General features: G+C 35.7%; 1 protein-coding gene across 1 annotated transcript in view; it reads left to right on the forward strand.

Moving 5' to 3' along the window:
- The window catches only part of ITGBL1 (integrin subunit beta like 1), a 137,920-nt gene that overhangs the window by 46,635 nt on the left and 70,110 nt on the right, over nucleotides 1-21,175 (forward strand). Inside the window, exons 3-4 of the mRNA XM_050332067.1 lie at nucleotides 15,331-15,477; nucleotides 18,166-18,288. Of these exons, the coding sequence (XP_050188024.1) occupies nucleotides 15,331-15,477; nucleotides 18,166-18,288 (270 nt within the window). The remainder of the gene's footprint in view (nucleotides 1-15,330; nucleotides 15,478-18,165; nucleotides 18,289-21,175) is intronic.

The raw sequence follows: 21,175 nt of genomic DNA on the forward strand, positions 1-21,175 counted from the left end.
AATCTGTTCACCTTCTATCCATTATGTTCTTTTAGTTTCAGAGACTTCCTTGATTTATTTTGAACCAAGGGATAAAAATAGAGTTCATTTCATTTTGCCACGAATTGTAGTCTCTGGTATTTTAAAAACTTATAATACTGTGCTGATTACCCTTTGTTTAAAAGCATGGTAATCTGTGCATACTATCACAGTTGGAGCTCTGTTCCCACCTGTCAGCTATTTTCTCACTGTTTCTCTGAGCAAGTAGTTTTTCATTTTGCTCTTTAAGTAATTGGATGCAAAGAATAAGAAACATAATGGTTTCTACTCTGCAAAAGCCTCTTCCTAGGTTGCCTGACCTTTTATAGAAAGGTCTGAGCATATTCACCCATCCAATTTTGGTGATGTGCCTGAAGCACCCAAGTTAGGAACCCTATTTATCTTGCTAAAATATCTACATTGGCTTTCAGACTGTGCTGTACAGATCTTTGAGGTGCCATGAACTATATGTAAAGTTTTCACAAAAGGCAACTGAAAAAAATCGGGTTCTAATATATGTTTGACAAAATATATGATTTTTCTGAAAAAGATAACACATCATCTGGGAAATGTCTAGGGATCTATAAAGCATGAGTAATGTTTATCCTGGTAGACTTCTTTTCTCCAAGCTTAAGCTCTGAATCAAACCAAGCTGCCTGCTGGAGACACCTGACTCTTGCTTTCAGTATAGATAAGCTTAGGGTGATTCAACTTTTAACTTAACCAAGCAACTCAAGTTCATTCTTCTTCATAGGAACAATTGAGAGGTCTTGTAAGAATTAGTAATACTCAGATACCAGGCTATTCTAGACTGCTTTCATAATTGTCTCAAAATAAATATAAATATATGTAACCTTTTTTATACATTTAAATTACTTTATATAGCTTATTTATGTTATTAGAAACTATCTAAAGGAGGGCCATGCAGATAGTGAAGGGCCTGGAGGGAAAACCATATGAGGAGCAGCTGAGATATTTTTTTTGGCCTGGAGAGGAGGAGACTGAGGGGAGACTTTGTGGTCTACAGCTTCCTCACAAAGGGAAGAGGAAGGGCAGGCGCTGATCAATTCTTTGGTGACCAGTGACAGAACCTGAAGGAATGGAATGAAGTTGTGTCAGGGGAGGTTTAGGTTGGGTACTAGGAAAAGATTCTTCATCCAGAGGGTTTTTGGACACTGGAACAGGCTCCCCAGGAAGTGGTCACAGCACCAAGCCTGACAGAGTTCAAGAAGTGTTTCAACAGCATTCTCAGGCAAATGATGTAATTCTTAGTTCTCTCCTGTGTAACAATTCTTGCAGGTCCCTTCCAAGTCAGAATATTTTATGATTCTATGATATATCTGGAAAAATGTAATTTTTTTTCCACACCCACCACCTCCTTCTCTATACCAGTCTTCCTATTTGCAAAGAAGGTGCAATAATTTCTTAAAGAATCCTGTTTTGAATATCTTATTTCTTCACCAATCCTGCTGTTATTCCATTTACTGAGCCTTCCTTCTGACTGCAGAAGTCAGGATGCTGCAGATCCAGACCTGACCTTTTTTTGAAGACTGACTGCAGTTGCAATATATTTTAGCCTGTGTTAGCTTAGGGATAAAATTTCCCAAATACCATACTCCATGCTTTGGAAAGTGAAGTCTATTTTAATTTCACCAAGGAGCCAGTGCACAACTTGGGAAGTTTGCAAGTCTGTACTTTTTAGAATGTGATAACAACAGGAGTTGCTGCAGGAGGTTTGGCTGGACTGTAGAAGAAACTGTCAACCTGAGGCATGTTCTAGGAAACAAATCCATCTTTATTTTGCTGAACTTTAGATTCTTCTTAAAGCTTATAAAGAACGCCACAGTCTCTGAACAGTTTAAAAGTTCAAAAATGTTTATCCTTGCTAAAAATGTAGGGAAAAATGAGACAGTGTTAAGAGATCATTAATATTCGAAAAGCAAGGGAAGAAAAACCTAATGCCTACCAATACAGCGGTGGAGATATAGCCAAAACAAATATCAAAAACATTTGTTTAGCATTTGGCAGTGGATAAATGTAGGCACAACTTTATGTGCTCAGAACTATATTTCATTTTTGATCCTTGCTCTTCATTAAAACATTGAGGTATACCCCTCTTATGTGTCCTGTGTGGTCAGATATGTTTAAAATGTTCTAAAACGAGATTTTGATGTACACATGTTTTTTCCCCCAATAATAGTCTATTGAAACTATATGCAATGCTCAGTTTGTTTTTAAACATTACTGCAAGCTAGCACATGCTTGAATACTCAGTTTTATACAACTCTTATTTTTGTAATTAGTTTTCTCCATATGCTAACAAAAGTTTTGGAGACATTAGTGACTCAATTTCAGGGATTACTAGCTGGTATTTAACAATTTAAATCTATGCTGTGACAAGCTGTAGTTTCCCATTTCTATTTTCTGCATCAAGTGTGCATCTGCATTGTTTTGAAAAGAGACGAAACCAGATTTCCTACAAGACACAAATCTGAAGGACATGGATTATTATATTTATGATCTTGACTCAGGGATTTGTATAGTACCAGAGAAATTTTCTGTTTAACCAAAAGACTGAAAAATATGTTTTTAATTTAAATCTGAGGAAACTCATTAACTTTGCTTATGCTCTCTTGCTGAGAGGCTGCTGTGCAAGGCACACCCACAAAGAATTTATTTTAAACTAAGCTTTTAGAAAAGCTGTAGGAAGAATGTGCAAGCACATCCCTTAATTTGCTACATATGTAAGGAGACCATTAAATAAAATTGTTATCCATTCCAATTAACTAACTATAATTAGAATGAAATGATGGACAAACTAATTTTTGTAAAGCAAATATATGATAAAAATATTTAAAAATAATCTATTGTTAATAGGTAACATTAAATATAATTATTTCAGATAAGAAAGCACATCATCCAGGAGATCCTTGGTTTGAAAAAAAAAAGTCCTTGGATCACCAGTCAGTCATTCCTTAAGCACAATTACTGAATAATGATAACTTCTTGTGATGCTGAGAAATTTCACTGAAGTATCGTCATTGTGGGAGGTTTGCAGTTGTTTTGTGAGGGTATATCCCTTTTTCCCCCCTCCAGTTCACTATACAAAGGAGATGTAACATAAAGTTATTAGCTTCTGACTCAATGGTGACTACATAGTCATCAAACAGGCCTTGTGCAGTGACCTGGCTGTAATTAGGCATAGGTTCTCCTGTGTGCAGTTCATGTACAGATTGTGCCGGGCTTGTAATTTTTACCTTTTGGGCATTAGGTTTACCATGCTGTGAATAACATTTAAGAATCACTTTGTACTCTGTGGAGATGTCTTACCCAGCTGACTTGTTCCGTGTAGTATTTCTGTGACTGGCATGTTTAATGTGGGCTTGTTTGACCAACTGGTAACCAGACAACTGTAGAAGATCTGGGTTTTCCTTGGAGAATGCTAAAGAGAATTGTAACATACCTGTGCTAGAGTTTGTTGGGGATCTCAGTGAGAAAGGCTCTAGGACCACATTAAGGTATTGTTTAAAATACCTTTTACTGGAGATAACACAAGATGAACAAAAGGGATAGCACAAATAATCTTGCATCTCCTCAGATGCACACAACCTTAAGTTGTGCAGCATCAGATGGACTTCTACTCAAGGCATGTCAGGCTGCCTGAATCCTGTGCTGTGCTGAGGTTTACCAGTGTGATGGCCTTCAGACCTCTTATAGGATTTTCTTAGAAGTAACCAAGATGGGTCATTCTGACTGTCAAACAAAAGAATGTTGACATGAGAACTTTAAAACAAAGACAAAACTAGACAGGTGGCCATTTATATATAGCAAATCAAATGTAATTTCAGCTAATCTGAGCTCATGCAGTCCTTAAAACAAAGTTCATGGTGTCAACCTGTGGTCTACATAAGCTGCAGTATCATCTGCATTCATTTTGAAGGTGCAATGTGTATCATATAACTTTACTCCTAAATAATTTTCTTACACCCCCCCCAGTGATCTAATATATGGATAACATACAGTTTGTACTTAGCCTGGTATATTTTAGCCTTATCATCTTTAGCCACCTTTTCAGTACAAATGCCCCATTCATGCTGCCCTTCCTTCAGGAGCCCAGTGATGAACTGAAAGAAGCTCTTCCAGTAACACAAAATGTCTTCCAGTACACAAGGTTTAGAAACCTGGACTTCACTGCAGTGAATGTTAGCTGATGTCACTTGTCTGATTTCTGCAGCAGGCAGTTCCTCCTCCCTTAGCCTCTAAGAACAGGCAGAACCAGAGCAGATGGGAGCACTGGGGTAGTCCATGCCACTGGGCACCTCCCTGGGCTGAAGGTGTACTGGGATGTGAGCTCACAAAGGTGGGTCTAGCTCAGGTGGCACATGTTTGGGCCATGGGGAGCTGGAAAACAGTCCCACTGTGGTATAGAGAGAGCAAGGGATGGCGGCTCCCAGGGCTGACACAGGGACTTGGGCCATGAGCTGAGTGAAGGCAGCCCTGGAAGTCTGGGCATGGACAGGAAAGGCCAATGGTGCCCTCAGGACCCTGGCAGGCCCGGAAAACTGCTGAAGGACAGAAAAACATTGCAGGGAAGGGAAGCCTGTAGTTTTTTACTGTCTGCAAAATCACTGATATTTGATCAGAGCAGACTCTCAAAGGTCCAGTGGATACTGGAGTGAGTGGGGTGGCGTTTGACTGGGTGGAGAGAGGCATGGCACCACCACCTTGCTGTAGCTCTGTAGACCAGGGCGCTGAGGCTGCTGACAGCAGGAATAGCAGGGAATTTTTGAATGAAATAGTTGCTCCGGAAATTTCACATTTGTTGAATCCATAAGGAAAAGAACTTTCCTCAAATTGCTGTTCAAAGGGCTTTCTGAAAGAGCTTTGCTCAAATGATATGCACCAAGTATTAGATTTTCAAGTTATTACCATAGATATCTGGGACTGTCAAGGGCTTCAAGTGTCCACGGGTTCATTTCTCATAATCATGGGAGTCTTAAAAGCGCTTTGGTTGTTTGGTTGAAATCAAATAGCTGCTAGGCAGGCATTTGGAGGCACAGTTGTTAATAAATTTGTGTGCCTCTTGTTTTGAAAATAAAAAGCGTGCAGCATTTGTCAGTTTTTTGGGTGTATGGTGGTGGTGGAGCCAAACATCAACTGTTTAATCCCACAGGGAATCAGAAATTCTCCTTCAGTCTTTCGTTGCATTTGAATTATGGAGCCCAAAAGGTCATGGGTAGCCACAGACCATGGAAGGAGCCAGTGAAGGGTATCTGGGACAGCATTTGTTAGTCAGCCTGCATCTGTTAGTCAGCACACACCAAATTGGCTAGACTCAGGAAATGGTCTTGTGCTGGCTTTTTAGGGGATGATTTTCTTCACTGTAGTTGGTATGGGGTTGTACTTTTCATCTTTGTTGGAAACAGTGTTGATAACTCAGGAATGTTTTAGTGGTTGCTGAGCAATGCTTGCACAAAGTCAAGGCCTTTTCTGCTTCTCACACCACCACACGAGGGAGCAGGTTGGGCTACATAAGGAGTTGGGAGGGGACACAGCTGGGACAGCTGACCACAACTGACCAGAGGGATATTCCATATGGCATAATGCTCAGCATATAAAGCTGGGAGAAGAGGGAGGAAGGGGGAATGTTTGTTGTGATGGCGTTTCTCTTCCCAAGTCTCCATCATGCATGATGGAGACCTGTTTTCCTGGGTATGGCTGAACACCTGTCTGCCAACAGGAAGAATTGAAGGAATTCCTTCTTTTGCTTTGCTTGTGTGTACAACCCTTGTTTTGCCTATTAAACTGTATTTTTCTCAGCCCAGGAGTTTTCTTACTGTTACCATTCTGATTTTCTCCCCCATCCCACCAGGGTTAACCTCTCTGCAAATTATCTCATGGGAAGGAATAGTTCATCTCTTAGGCATAGTTTTGTTTGATATGTTCAGTATGTGTACAGAAGTCTACACTGGTAAAGTAACATATAGAAAAGTGGTCTTCTGAGAAGCCAAAGAATACTTGCTCTTCCTATTTAAAGATCTTCTTAAAATTGATTATTTTTGTTCTTGAAAAAATGAGAAACCATTTGGTTAAAAATAAGTAAGAAATCTTTCACAGAAACATTGAATTATTAACAGAAACCTTGACTCTAGACTGCTTTGATGGATAAAACTAATTTATCTCTGTCTCCCTGAGATATTTATATCATCTGTCTAAACAGTGTGAATCACATTTAAAATTATATCAACTTGTGCCACCTCCAGGGTAACAAACTGGAGCAGATTCAACTGAGTGTTGCTTTCCTTCATTTTAATCATTCACAATATCCAGATGATTTTTATTAAAATTGAGACATTTCACTTTACAGGGAATTTGAATTCATAGCCAAGAGGAAGAAAAAGAAATGTCAGTAATCAGTAATTTAATCTTTTTTGCTTTTATTTTGGACCCTCTTGGTGCAGGTAGAGGGAAAATGTGCATCTTAGATTCTTGAGATATATATATGTACAAACTTATTAATACTAATTACACATGGGTAGTAATAAAAAAGATAGTTTTTTACATACATATTGTGGGGTTTATATACTCTTCAAGTAAAAAATCAAGCTATGAAAGAAGATTTGGTCTCAGAACACTGTCCAGTACATAAAAGTGCTAAAACTATGTATTACCCCTGCCACGTATTGCAAAAGGAAACAATGAAATTGGAGTAGCAACATTTTGGAAGTTTTTATGTCTTGCTCATTATTTCTTTTAAATAAGTATCAAAAAATATGTCAGAATTTGCCATGAAAATAACTTCCAAAAATTTTTTTAGGTCATCTAAAAATTCTTTGATATTAAAAAAGAAACATTCCGTATTTTACTCTTTTAATATTTATTTACTGAAAACTTTGGTTTCTAATGCTTTGTTAAGGGTTTAAGCAGAAACAGAATGCAGATGCAAAAAGGGTTACACAACTGAATAACCTGACACACAGAGTTTTGTACAGAGTAATTTTAAGAACACAGGAGACAATCCCACTTATATCCGTCTTTTGCTGAGACCAATCTTTAAAAATCCTTCCTGGTGTCTTTAAGAAATTCTAGTTTTTAAATACTGAAACATAGGATTAGAGTAGTATATATTAAAAAAACCTTCTGACCAGTATGTGCAATAAAAGTCTTACATAAGCATTACTGAATTTAACTTCTAATCTTGTCAGAAGAATTGCAAGTGCCAGTAAGTATAGTTTTAAATTCCAAGACTAAGTAAAATAATTCATTATGACCTCTTTGGACAGAGAAAGAAAAATGCAGTCTCAGTAATGAAGAATATTCATACCATCCAGGGGGCAATGTTGAGTTTTTTTTAATTTCCATTTTATTTTCTAGTCTATTTCCATTTCTAAAGATACTTATTTTAAAGTTTGATCTGATTGATCTGATCCATGGTTCCTTATTACTATTAATGTAATAAATAAGTTTTTATCTAATGAGAGGACATTACTTACATGTCCTGTATGATGCCCGTGCAAATTTTGTGTTTTCTTAAAATATTCTTCTGTAAATGCTAATACTTTTCAACTCCAAATTTAGCAATAGTACTTTTAAATCAGCTTATTTGAAGAAGTTTTAATTGGAGATTATTAGAAGATTTAAAAACTTCTATATTCACATTGACTGAAGTCAACATGAAACAAAGAGGTTATTACTGTGAATAATATTGCAGAGTGTGTATAATAGAAATATCCATTATGTCCAAACTATGTATCTGTAGTTTATTTATAAACTGACAATTAAATAACATCAGCAGCCATGTCCTCACACTTACCTCTGGTAATTTTTTTATGTTTTAATGTCTGTTCTGTTTGATTTTCTGATTTAGAAACCCTATTTGTTACTTGTTTACTAAAACATTTTTCTAAGTAATCAATGCAACTAGAGCACTGCAACTGCAATAGGATTTTTTTGCTTAGGAAGTATATACAGTAGTTTGGTTGGTTTTATCCATACCTCTGTTGGATTTATGATTTACCAACATTTTTCATTGTTAGAGTGTTCCCAGTAATAACTAAATTGAGATGTTTTGTCACCACTTTTTATTTTAACTCTGAAAATTGATTTCAGATAAATGTGTGTGTGGAATCCAATCACTAAAAAGCACTGAGAGGCAAACTCTGCTACAGGCCCTGTGTGCTCTTGTCACAGTGACTCAGACAATCTCTTAGGCTGCCCAAGGGCCAGTGCTCAATGTTTTTGCCTTTTATACCGGACTGCTTCAAAGTCTGGACAACCTAAATAAACACAGATAAATTGGTTTAATGCAAGAGCAACTAAGTTCAAAGTTCTTTTTTTCTTTTCATTTTTAATAGCCTTTTGAGAAATAAATAATAAATTTCTTTTCATCCTTAAAGGTCTCTGGGCTTTCTGTGTTGTTTTAAAATTTCTGATGCAGTTCTTAACAGGACTGTAGCTTGTTGATAAAGGCGCTTCAGTGACAAAATTGGTTTGAAATGTTCTACTATCATTAGGCAGCTTTTTCATTCAAAGTTCCCCCTGGCTTTATCGAGTGCTGTTTCTAAATTCAAACTAGAATCCTTGACCAGTCTGTAGTTTAACCTCATCCTGTCAGCATAGGGAGAGTAACAAGTGGTTGTCTTGTGAAGGAGGAGCCATCACTTTCGTGAAAACCCCAGCACTGCCAAACCTACTTTCAGTAGGGGCAGAATCCCTAGGGTATATTGCAAAGGTCTAGAAGATACCTGGCTTTCATCAGAGGTTGTCCAGCACAGACAACCAAGACTCCAACCCTGAAGAGAGATTAATTTCAAACATAGATAAAAAAGCTAATAGTACCAACTTCTTTCTCCCCATCCCCCAAAAACTGCAACTCTAACAATCCTGAAAAAGGAAGTTCAGAGAAATACTTCATCTGAGTGCAAGGCAATTACCGAGAATCAAAAATGCAACCAAACAGAATACTCCATTTTGTATCCTAGTGCAATCTGAAATATTTTCACTAGCTTTTCATTGGTATAAAGTAGCAGAATCTACTTCACTAACTACAGGAAAGAAAACTATCTAGGTATTAAAAACACCTTCAATGTGCTGGTCTAGGTTGAAAGTGCAGAACAATGTGTTAATTTTTTTCCCAAAATTTTCAACTCTGACAACTCAATCATCCTTCCTACCTAACATCCCAGTATGAAGCAGGAATCCATAACAACAAGTTCTTCATATTTCTTCACCTATTTCATGAATTGATTTTTTTAGATTTGAAAAGCACTTAATGAATACTCAGGGGTTGCAAAAAATGAATAGTAATGTGCCCAATTAATTTATCATGCCAGCTGCTGATTTCCTTCTGATGACTGACTTCATGCTATAGACAGGAATCCTTATGTTAGCATATGCATCTAACCTGCCTGTAGAAAATTGATTGCATTACAATTTTAAAATGAGAACTGCCCTCAACTGTGTTCTTACATGGAATAATTGGACTTTAGTTATCAAAAATAAGTGACAGCAAGGACATCTGAGTGTATTTTAGTGTCTGGTCAAACAGCCTGCATCTTTGCAGTCAAGTAAAACACATCTTTTGCAGTGAGAGTTACTGTGCTATAACTAATGTGGTGCAACCACATAAATATCTGTTATTTCAAAGGTAGTAACTCCAATTGTGTTGACTTAATGAACCACAGATTTATTTAAGAGCTTTGGCAGTTTAACAAGCACATGATCAGAGTTTAAAGTTCCCCCTAGACAGTGTTCATCTGACTGAGAAAAATGGTTACTGTAGTTTCAAAGATAGTACATTGCCTCATTGGGCTTTTTGTTTGTTTGTTTGTTTTTAAATTAGCTACCTCTACTCATACATAACATCTGAAAGCTCCAAGAAAATTTGTCCTTATGAGAATTTTTATGACAAAGTTAATTATCAATACTTTCTCAATAAAAAAGAAGAAGGGAGAGATTTTGAGCTCATCTCTAGGACTCCTGTTATGTTGTGCTGTGCTAGAGGTTATCTAGAAAATGAAAGATCCAAGAGTTGAACCCAGTCACCTTCCTTTCCATTCAAGGTCTTGACATCAAGATCAGTCTCTTCTTATTTTCATTTTCTGCTACATGTTCCTGAGGAATCTGCATTTTTGTGCCCCATTGCTTGGTCAAAAAGATAGTCATGACATATAGTCGTGCATATATTTGCACATGCTGTTAGCAAGACCATGGGAGTTAATGAAACAAGTAATTTGTTTTGACTGTTTTCATTGCCTATGGGAAGCTTAACTGCAAGGATATAGTAGAGCTTTCAGTAAACATTAGTAATTAATTAAAAAAATTAATGAAAACTGGTACAAAGGTGGAGAGAATCCTTTCCAGTGAGATGCACATAAAAAACAAGAACACTGCTGAATGCTGCAATTTCTGTACACACAGAGAAATGGAAACAATTTCGAATTTAATTTCTGCTTTGTCCAATAATTATGTAATGTAATTATTTTGATAAACTGATGGACTTAAACTGATATCCTTCTCATTTCTTATTCAAACTTAGTCAGAATATTTAAAACCTGACTTAGATTATTGTATAGATAAGTGAAACAAAAGAAAATAAATGAATGAATCTCTATTTGTACCCAAACAAGTCTAGTGATGCACTAAATTCCAGAGTCCCAACTTCTCAGTAATTTAATGAAGAAAGAGAGCCAACCTCTGAGGACTGTTCAGCCCACTCAGGACCTGAGTCACTCTGCAGAAGTGTCTGTCTCTCATGATGGATTACAGACAGATCACAACAAAAGCAGGCTTCCAAAACGATGCCCTGAATACATATAATTCAGATATGGATTCAGAACTTTGTGTCAGAGATTTTGTCTCTGTGTCTTTGCTTTTGAATATATTGTTATTCAAATATGTAGTAGAAAAATGTTTTTAGAATGCACTTTGGATGAATTTAAGAGTCTAAGGGCAAAGGTATGTGATCAGAGCCAAGTGACTGTGTTTTAAGTGGTTGTGGTTTAAATTATCATTTTTCCACTGAGATGTTTTAATTCCCAAACCACTGCAACTTTGGAAGTGTCTAAAATTTTACCAGTGTTTTCACTGGAAAACTTGACTGAGTGTTCTGAGGTTTAGAGACCTAATGGCAATTTGCCAGCTTAAACTGGGCCCATTACTGGGTTTGTACATAGATTGTGTGCATCATTTCAAATGCAAGTTTATTACCGTTTCCTGTCCCTAATGATATATTTTCAATGGGTACATCTCAGATTCTTTTAAGCCAAAGACTTTGTCACACCATCTTTCCAGAGCTGACGTGAATGTACACCCAGACTCTTCTTGTTATTTCCGGCTGGGGACATACTAGCCTATGGCATAATTTCCGTGCCCCTACTGTGTGATCCTGTCCTTTGTATTTCTAATTTCAAACCTTTTACTAATTCAGTGCTTCAGATTGTCAGTCCAGTTAATTTTGCGTGGTTTTCCATCTGCAACTTTTTACCAAGGGCTTACAGGATCATGTCTTTGGCAAATATCGTTGGCATACTCTGAATTTTTGTATCAGTATCAGTAAAACATACACAGTTCCAAAAACATCATTTGAAACATTGCCAATAATCTTCTATGCCAGTAATATTCCTTTTATTACTTATATTGTTAACTTCCTTTAAACTATGCTGTTATTCTTTTACATTTCTAGAGCACCTTATCCAAAATAATTTTGTTTTTCCTGACTGGTATTGTACTGAATATATATGTTCATATCATCTAGATTTCTTGTGTTTGTTTTCTTAAAATATTTGTTATCCTATAAAGAGATATGTCAGGTTAATTTAGCATAATGATAGCCTATTTTGGGATAAAACTGTTATTCATTATAGTCCATTTTCATTATCTCCGTGTCTCTGGCTATACAATGCTTCATAATTTGTTTCAAATCCTTGCACAGCTCATGAGGTCACAGCCACTTGTTTTTATGTTGCCTGGATCATGTACGTTCCTTTTTCTTATGAGGAAAAAATGCTAGTCTTTATTTTTCAGATATTTGATTGTTATTGCTATTGCTGATAGATTCATTAAAAGTCTTTGTTGTTAAACTATCCTTTCATGTAGAATTTTTTAAAGTATTTTCAGGTGGAGATTATGGGATCTTGCCATCTTGGTCTAGAAGCTTCTTTAAAAACAGTTTTATGTCTTTGTTTTCTTCTCATCTTAGATGAGTAATTTCCATTTCCACAGAGCATATCATTAGCCACACTGCATTTGCTGCTAGTAGTCAACATCCCCATATTAATTTTGTTTTGGACTGCCTGTAAATTGTCTTTAATCTTAACTGTATTTTTGCTGCTTGGTGAAGCAACTCTTCTTCCCATTTTCTTTTTATTTGGATGATGAAAGTACCTTTTAGCACTTGCAGTTTAGCAAGATCTGACCTTGCCTAACATTTTCTGTTGTCACTTTCTTCATATATTTTCTGACATCTGACAGTTTTCCTTGCATATTAGTTTCCTGTTCCACCCTACAAGCTTTCTGCACAGTCCAGATATTCTCTCTGAGGTGACTGCTCATCTAGTTAGCAATGGAGCCCTTTGTTATAAAAGGTTTTTTCACATGTTTGAAGATGCAAGTTTTTAACAGTCTACAGCCAGTCTTTTTTTTAAAGGAATTCTTGCACTTTCTTCAGTCTTCATTATATTCTTATTTTCTGGTTTTTTTAAAGTGAAGTTCTGATTTATTTATGTTTAGCATTTATTTTTGTTACAGACATTTTAAAAAAATGGAATGAGTGTGTCATCACATTGAGATACAGCTTTCACGACCAACTATTCAGTAAAGTCTTGTACCTCACTTTTCTCGTGTTATGTTTCACATCCTCGCATGCCTGAGTCTACCCCTCACTGGTGGAATTCATTTTCTGGGAACTTACAATCTCACCTCATATTTTTCATAGTGATATTAACTGCTTATTTACTATCATAATTATTTACTTACTAAATAATGAAGAAATATATATACAACAAATGGAATCCTACTAAAACCTTTCTAAAAAGAATCTGAAATCATTAAGAAACCTTTCGTGCTTTCTCTAATTTTCTTACAGCTTATCACATTCTTGGTTTATACTTCATCACATCACTATTTTTGCCCTGAGGAGGATCATATGGGTACATGAGGATGTGGAAAAAAGCAAGAAGAGGATTACTATGTTAAACTGACCTGCAGATGTACTGCATCATCTATGTGAAAGGGAAGATGCAGTGAGTTATTCAAGCTATTGCAGGCAGTTTTATGGCCTTCTACTCTTCAATATAGTCCTCTCACACAAATTTGCAGTCAGAATATGGCCATTACTTAAAAATAAAAAAATAAATCCAAATGGCAAAATTAGGATGTTTTAAGAGGTGGTAAAGGTGAAAATCACACATGCAGTCTTACAAATTCATATTAGTTAAATTTCTGATAGTTTCTTTCAGTTATATGCAAGGGATCTTCCACTACTTTTCTCAATTTAATTAGGTTAACTCCTTTGCATATTCTTGTTAAATAAAGCCAAGAAACTGCTCTGTATAACTACTCTCATGGAGGTCCTTTATTAATTTCCTTTAAACAGACAAGACATTTGAAGTGAAATGATTTTTTTCCCTTTTGCATTGTATGTTAGATTAGTGCTGATAGAGGTTAGTGCTGCTGGACCATTGGTACTAACTGATAAACAGTTAGTGGCTTCTGTCTTATTCTGTCATTTAGACATGGGAATGGGAAAATGAGTCCTCCTTTTATTACAGTATCTTTTCTTCACCAACTGGCAACAAACTGTTAAATCACAAGAGTGCCTACCATAGAGAATGCAAAGTCATTGTGATGAGTAATCCTTAAAAGAATGGAAAACGGTTATATTTTGTCTTTAATTTTTTGTGAGCTATCCTAGGATTTACCATTTCCTGGAATGGTTTGTGTTGTCTCCTGTCAGTGAAGCAGAGCAATCACAAGAGTAGATCTTTATTCTATATTTTATAACCTACTTTTTTTTTAAATTGTCCTGTACCAACAGAGAGTTATTCAGCAAGTTTTAAGGTGGGAACTCCTGTTTTAAAACAAGAAATAACACTATTCTCTCATATGTTTTTGGTTTATGTTTTTTTCAGCTATTGAACTGTATCTTGTCTTAGGAGCATCTTGGAAATCAAACAAAGTTTTACTGAGCAACAAAAGATACTCCTTTTTCTAATTAATTTTTTTTTTTTTACCATAACAATAGTTATTTAAATTCCTTCTTATTGACTGCAGACTGGGCTTGTATTTTTCAGGCAGATTACTCTAACTGCAGAAGCAGATGCATTTAAAATAGACTGCAATAAGATTCTACTTTTGAGATGTAGCAATTGGATGGGAATTTTCTTCTGTCAATCAGATATATATTCAAATGGTATTTATTTTAAAATTGAACACTCTGGTTTAAAAGATGTGTTACAGTTTTCACATTTACTACCTAAAATTGTAAAGGAGTGCTGAAGAACTAAGTGATAGGAATTGCACCTGGAAGTTTGTGTGAAACGATACTTAATATGCAACATTAATAGTGTAAATTCTCAGTTCAGCTGCATATTTGGGTATTTTTGAAGAAACCTAAGGAATTTTCAAAAAACACCTTGCATTACTTTTGTAATTATTTTATTGGTTACATTACAAATTTTGAGCAATTCAAATGATAGAGGGTTAGCATGCTATGTTATAGAACCACAGAACTGTTTGGGTTGGAAGGGACATTAAAGATCATACAGTTCCACCCCCCCTGCCATGGGCAGGGACACTTTTCACTAGACCAGGTTGTTCAAAGCCACATTTAACTTTGCCTTGAATGCTGCCAGGGATGGGGCATCTATCACCTCTCTGGGCAATGTGTTCCAATGCCTTACCACTCTCACAGTGAAGAATTTCTTTCTAATATTTAATCTAACCCCACCCTATTTTGGTTCTTTAAGATACTTCACACTTAACAAATAATCATAAGTAAATACAGTGTTACAAATATCAAAATATTCCACATTGTCAATATTGTGTCAATATTTAAAGAGAAAATCCAGTTTTACAGCAGGTGGCAATGTAGAGTGTGGGTAGAGACTGGGAATGGGCTGGAGAAATCAATCACCAGAGGAGACTTCATGAAGAAGGATATGCACCTCTCAGTAAGGGTAGGAGCTGCAGCTAGTCATGATCATTTAAAAATTGAATTGATGGAATCTATTTTAAAAGCTGGATAACAAAATATCACTTTCTGAATGGAAAAAAAAAAAAGGAACTTGACACACTCTTTCCTTCCTTTGCTAGGCCATGGAAAGTGTGACTGTGGGAAGTGCAAATGCGATGAAGGCTGGTATGGTGAAGTTTGTCAGTATCCAACTACTTGCAATCTTACACGGAGAAAAAGCAATGAAATGTGCAAGAATTCTCAAGATATCATCTGTTCTGGTGCAGGTAAGATGCCTTTTGTTGCTTTTGATGGCTTGATGCTCTCCCAGTGTTATCTTGAGAATCATCATAATTTCTTTTCTAACAATTTTGTGGAGTATGTTTCAAAAGACTGAGAAATAACTATATGCATACTAAAGTGTTTCATTTTCCTATAGGCCTATTTCTGTGCATATAATGTATACTGATTCAGAATACCTACTTTAGTACTCTATCCATAGCTGTTTTAGACTGGTGAAACTGCAGCTGTGTCATGTATTTTGCTCATCAAAATGTTGTGGTAATGGCATTAACTCAAGAAGTGATGCAATTTCTTTTTCGTATTTGTGTTTGCAGCACGCCAAAATGGCATTTGCAAATATTTTTCCAGGGCATTTATAAGCTGTACAATTTTTTGGGGATGCTTTTGAATCATAACAGTGATTATTAGTTGCAGAAGACCTGCTGAATCATTTTAAGGGGGTACGTCCATCTTCAGTTTTCTGATTTGGTGACACTCTTCTCTAATTGTTTAATTTGATAGCCATCCTAACTAAAATAGAGAGTCCTTTCCTTAAAAGAAAAAAAAACAAACCACAAAAATCCAAACCAAACCAAACAAAAACAAACAAACAAACAAACAAAAAACCACAAAACAAAACAAAACAATACCAAACCCCAAAAAAAACCAGCCCAAAAATCAGAGGAAAACCAAACAGCACTTAGAAGACTTCACTGCAGAATGGTAGAATTTTGAAGAGCATTTGCTACCAGTCAAGGTCTGAGACCAGAAACTGCGCTCTGGTTTTTCCATGATATTGATCTCTGAAAGAATGTTTCAAGAACCCCACTTCTGCTCATTATTCCTGGCCTTTAGTTTCTCTCTGGGTCCATACGTTCTCATACAATGAAATTTCTCACAAGTTAGCTGCTGGCATGAGCAAAGAACCCAAAGGATTTGTGGGACTTGTTACAGAGAAGTTAGCTCTCACAGCAGGATGTGAAGCCAATTTAACATAAAACTTCTGGCATGCCGCATGCTGAGTAAATGATACATTTCATTTACGATAATAATATAGATTACGTGAAACTCACAACTGAGAGACAGATGAGAGGCAGCTAAATGAGAAACTGACTCTCAAAAGTAAGTATAGCTCACCATTATTAGTCAAAGTTCTTAAAAAACCCTCTTTCTTTCCTTGGCTAGAAGTGGCCCCCATCTTCACAGAAAAAATAGTGTAGCTGAACAACCACTATAAGTAGGGAAGTGTTTGTGAGTGATTTTGCTGATATTAAACAGGACAGGAATGCCGATGAGGCTGGCTAAGGAGTCGAGTAACTTTGTCTGTAGTCATATGTATTTTCTCTTGGAGGGATTGCCTTTTGATCTATGACTACCACTGTCCTTAGAATCTCAGCTCTGGTTTTTTATTATCAATAAAAGATGGGAAGGGATGACATGAATTGTTACAAAAACAAGTCCTCTGCAGTCCCACAAATAATTATTTATTGTAATACTTTTCATTAATCAATCAGGATCCACCTAAAATTTCACTTTTCTGACTCAACTGTTCCTAATCATTTGTCAGAATGGAGATTATCTGTAAACATGACAGTTTTCTCAAAATTTTTATTTGTATTTGTTTCTTGAGTAATTATAGCACATAATTTGAGTTCTGTATGTTACTTATGTTGTATTATCGGTTGTATTATTATCTTATTATATTAACTCTTGTAAACATTTTTTAGAATGTCTGTCCCAGAGCCCAATACTTCTGGTCTTTAGATTCATATGTTTAGTAAAAGTTGTGTTGTACTTGTAGGGGTAAAATGCAAAATGGTTTCTGCAAACTAGTTGTGTGTATCAGCACAAAAATTTAATTTTGGAGGAATTCTTTGATGTCAATAACCATGCTTTCTAAAATATGTATGTGTGTAACGTGAGAAGTATGAATCTTGTGAAGTTCATTTTTTAAAAAAATTCATACCTGTTGGCATAGTGATGTCATTGACTGCTGAAACAACTTGTGTAAGCCTACTGACCACAGGGCCCCAGTAACGTGGTATTGCACAAAATTCCTCGCCTTGCAATTTTAATAAAGGTGATAGAGGTAGAGGTAGAGAAAAGGGGTATCTTATATGACCAGCATGGTCATACTTTTGTTTCTAATATGATTTTAATGTATTTTTACCCTTTTTTTTACTGTATAACTCATTAACGTGTTTAGTTATGAACTCGGGTCAGATAAACCCTTTGAGGGAAAAAGGGCAATTCTACTTTCCCTAGGAGCAACAATTCCTATTTGGGAGGGCAGGTCATGGAGAGGGGCAGCCACTGAGGTAAGGGGGCTACCCTGTTCAAAAGACCAGGAAACAACTGTGAGACCAGACCAAAGAGATCTGTTTACAAACCCATTTCCCTCCTTTGCATTTTCTGAGCACTCTGGCTTTTTGTTGTGTCAGAAGGTTTTCGATTTTGTTTTATATTGTAGGAAAAAAATAACTCTACCCTTCCAAAGCACAGGAATGTCGTATCTCATTACAGCTAAGATTAGGCTTTTTGATGATATGGATTGTTTCTGTATCTGTCTTTATTTGAATGGATGATCTTCAGATTTCAGCCTTCTCAGAAATAAACTATTTGCCGTCTCTGGTGGACTAATGAAGCTCTTTCTATAAACTGCAGTCATTGAGTATTGTCTTAAATGTTTACAGGCACGTGTCAGTGTGGCAGGTGTAAATGTGCAAACTCAGAAGGAAATGGACTGGTGTATGGCAAATTTTGTGAGTGTGATGACAGAGAATGCATAGATGATGAAACAGGAGAGTTTTGTACAGGTATGTATTTTAATGAGTGCAAAAAATAGTGAAAATTATTACAGGCTGTTATAATTTAATTGTGTGGTCCTAAAAATATCTTTACTTAATACATGACTTAAAATAAAAGTAAATGTATTTACAAGAATTTAGTTTGCAAAATGTAAGTGGAAATTTCAGATGCAAAAATGAGCTAAGTATAAGGTTAAAAAATTCATAAATCCTGTGACATTCTCCTTCTTTTTTGGAAGAACTGCAAAGAGAATTGCATAAGGTAATTCACTAAGGTACTTCATAGCTCAGTGTGTCTGTCTTCAGTACAATATAAGAAATGTGAATGCTTTGTTTCACAGATGGGAGCAGGACAGAGGACATAGGAAAAACAAAAAACAGATTATTAAGAATTTTATTAAGCAAGTAAAAATAAAAAAGCAAGAATAAATGTAAGACGAGAACTCAAAAACAATTCAAGAGATAAGGAGAGAATGGAATGAATGAATGAATGAAAAATAAAAATGAATGAAAAAAAGTCATCTGTGATAGGAAAGGCAAGAAATGGAATGAACTCTGCTGATAGATAGAAGTGCAACCAAAATTCAAACTGTGTTTTCATTTTAACATAAGATAGAAACTGGGCAATTAAATTTTAAATATACACCATTTATGTCATTATAAATTCTGCCGCCTATATTGCTAGGGAGGCTTGCCCTTGAGCTGGAAGGTGCTACAAATACTGTTTAAGCTATACACATGCATACTGAATCCATATGCATACAAGTGTTCTGATCTGATCTTAGACTATTCATATCTAATGATGTGTCTGTGTATAAAGAGAGAGCAAGTACTTGTGTAAAATAGCTTTCCTCGCCTTTTCCTTACACAAAGAGCAAAATAAATTCTATTTACTTATGTGCCTTTGAAGGCAAAAATCCTCTTTTTTTGTTTTTGCATAGGATCTAGTAGGGATTTTAAATGAGGGTATACATAGGGGATGGTCTTCTGAAGTAAAAAAGTAGTACTTTTAGAAGAAGTACTTCTAAAATATGGTTAGTGAGGGGTAACAACTTTTGTGACCCAGTGCTTCCACTTATATTTGCTTGCAACAATTACATATGGTATCAAATATGATAAAAAGTTACTTTTTGTTTGGTTCAAGTAAATTCTCCTTCCTCTGTTTTTGTCTGGTTTTTCTTCTTCCCCCACCTGTTTTGCTGCTGGCTTATGTTAGGCTTTTCTTAGCTTTTATTTCCCATTGTTTCATCCAATCATTCCATAGTTCAGAAAAGACCAGATGCATCTGTGTGAAAAACTAGTTTTATGTGTATGGAGAAATAAAAGGATATAAAAGGACATACACTGATATAAAAGGACATACACTGTTGGTAGTCTCTAAAGTCTCTGTTCAGCATAAAAGCCACGATACCTCATTTAAGGTTTGGAGCCTTCCAAAGTATAAGGTATAAACTAATAGTTTGCTTGACTTGGTTGGGTTATATTGTAAGCTGGATAGGTTATGCAGGTAGGCCATGAGCGTTATATTTTATTTTGCTTTCTAACAAACCTCTACAGTACCAAACCATATGTTGAGCCAGGCTTTATGCAGAAAAAATGGATAGCACATGAACTGAAGGTCAAAGGCACATAATTTCATCAACTTTGAGCTGGGATTTTATCCTGGGAAAGCATACAATGCCATACTGAAACACAGATAACATGCATTTTTATTTTTGCACAAGGGCACTGCATTTTTAAAGCAAATCAGTTCTAAGGTAGAGCAAAGTTGCAAAGATGTGTTAAGCTTTTCCAGCCTCAGCTGAATTTCTATCAGTCAGTTGTATCACTTTTTATTTGAGGTTACATAAACTTTGGAATCTAGTTGTACCATTATAAAGTATACCAGTTTCTAGCAATTTAAATTCTGATCCTCATCTTTATTTCTTTTTTCTTTTGTAAAACTTTTTTGTTCCCATTGACTGATTCTTTACTTCTGTCAAGAGAAAGTGATAGTGGCAAATTGTATTATTTAATAATATTTATTTAAGGAGTAAAAAAGTGTGAGTGAAGCATGAATTTCTGATATTTTAATCTGAAAAAACTGCCAGTAGATTAAATTTACTTACTCCTTCACCATTTTCCCTTTTATTTCTTGTCTACTGTTCAGAAACAATGTTTTGGTAAAAAGAATTATTTTAGATTGCCTTTGCTGCTTAATTATCTAATTAAATTAGTTGGTTTTGACATGTAACCAAACAATGGTACTGAAAATTCCATGTGTAGTAGCAAAAACAGGAAAAAAAATTATTGAACAATTTGCAATATTGATAGTTAAGAATATGTATTGACCAGATTGTGATAGAGATGACCACTTCTACTAAACTTCAGGGAAGGAAGAACAAGATCCTGACTTGATCCTTCTAGTAAAGAATTAATTTATGGTTTTAAGATTAGTAAGAGTTGCAGCTACTTAATTTGAATTCTTTGAGCCCCTGAAGCACATGGCACAAGTACCCTAGCAGATCAAAATGTTCAAGAGCTGGTTTCGTCAAGTCTCAGCTGATGCAAGTATCTTTTTTGAGATATGTGTGATTTGTTAAATGAACGTCTGAAAGATTTGTTTTGCTAATAATTATCTTTAATGAACTAGTTTATCCATGTTCTGAAATCTTCTTAACAGGTAAGAAGAGTACCCATACACAGTGTAGGCATTGTGTAATAATAATTCCCCTTTGTGTAGTAATAATTCCCCTTTCTGGAACTATAATACTTTCTTAGACGTGCTGAGTATGGTGGGCACATGTGTCCTACCTTAATATGTAGAGCTGTACTTAAATTTGAACTGTTAAATTTACCATCTTCCAAATTCATCTATAAAGTTTCAAAAATTGAGCTAAAAAATATACAAATGTTG

The sequence above is a fragment of the Myiozetetes cayanensis genome, unplaced genomic scaffold (genome assembly GCF_022539395.1).
Source record: "Myiozetetes cayanensis isolate MyiCay16 unplaced genomic scaffold, myiCay2020 scf5-8, whole genome shotgun sequence".
Classification (NCBI taxonomy): domain Eukaryota; kingdom Metazoa; phylum Chordata; class Aves; order Passeriformes; family Tyrannidae; genus Myiozetetes; species Myiozetetes cayanensis.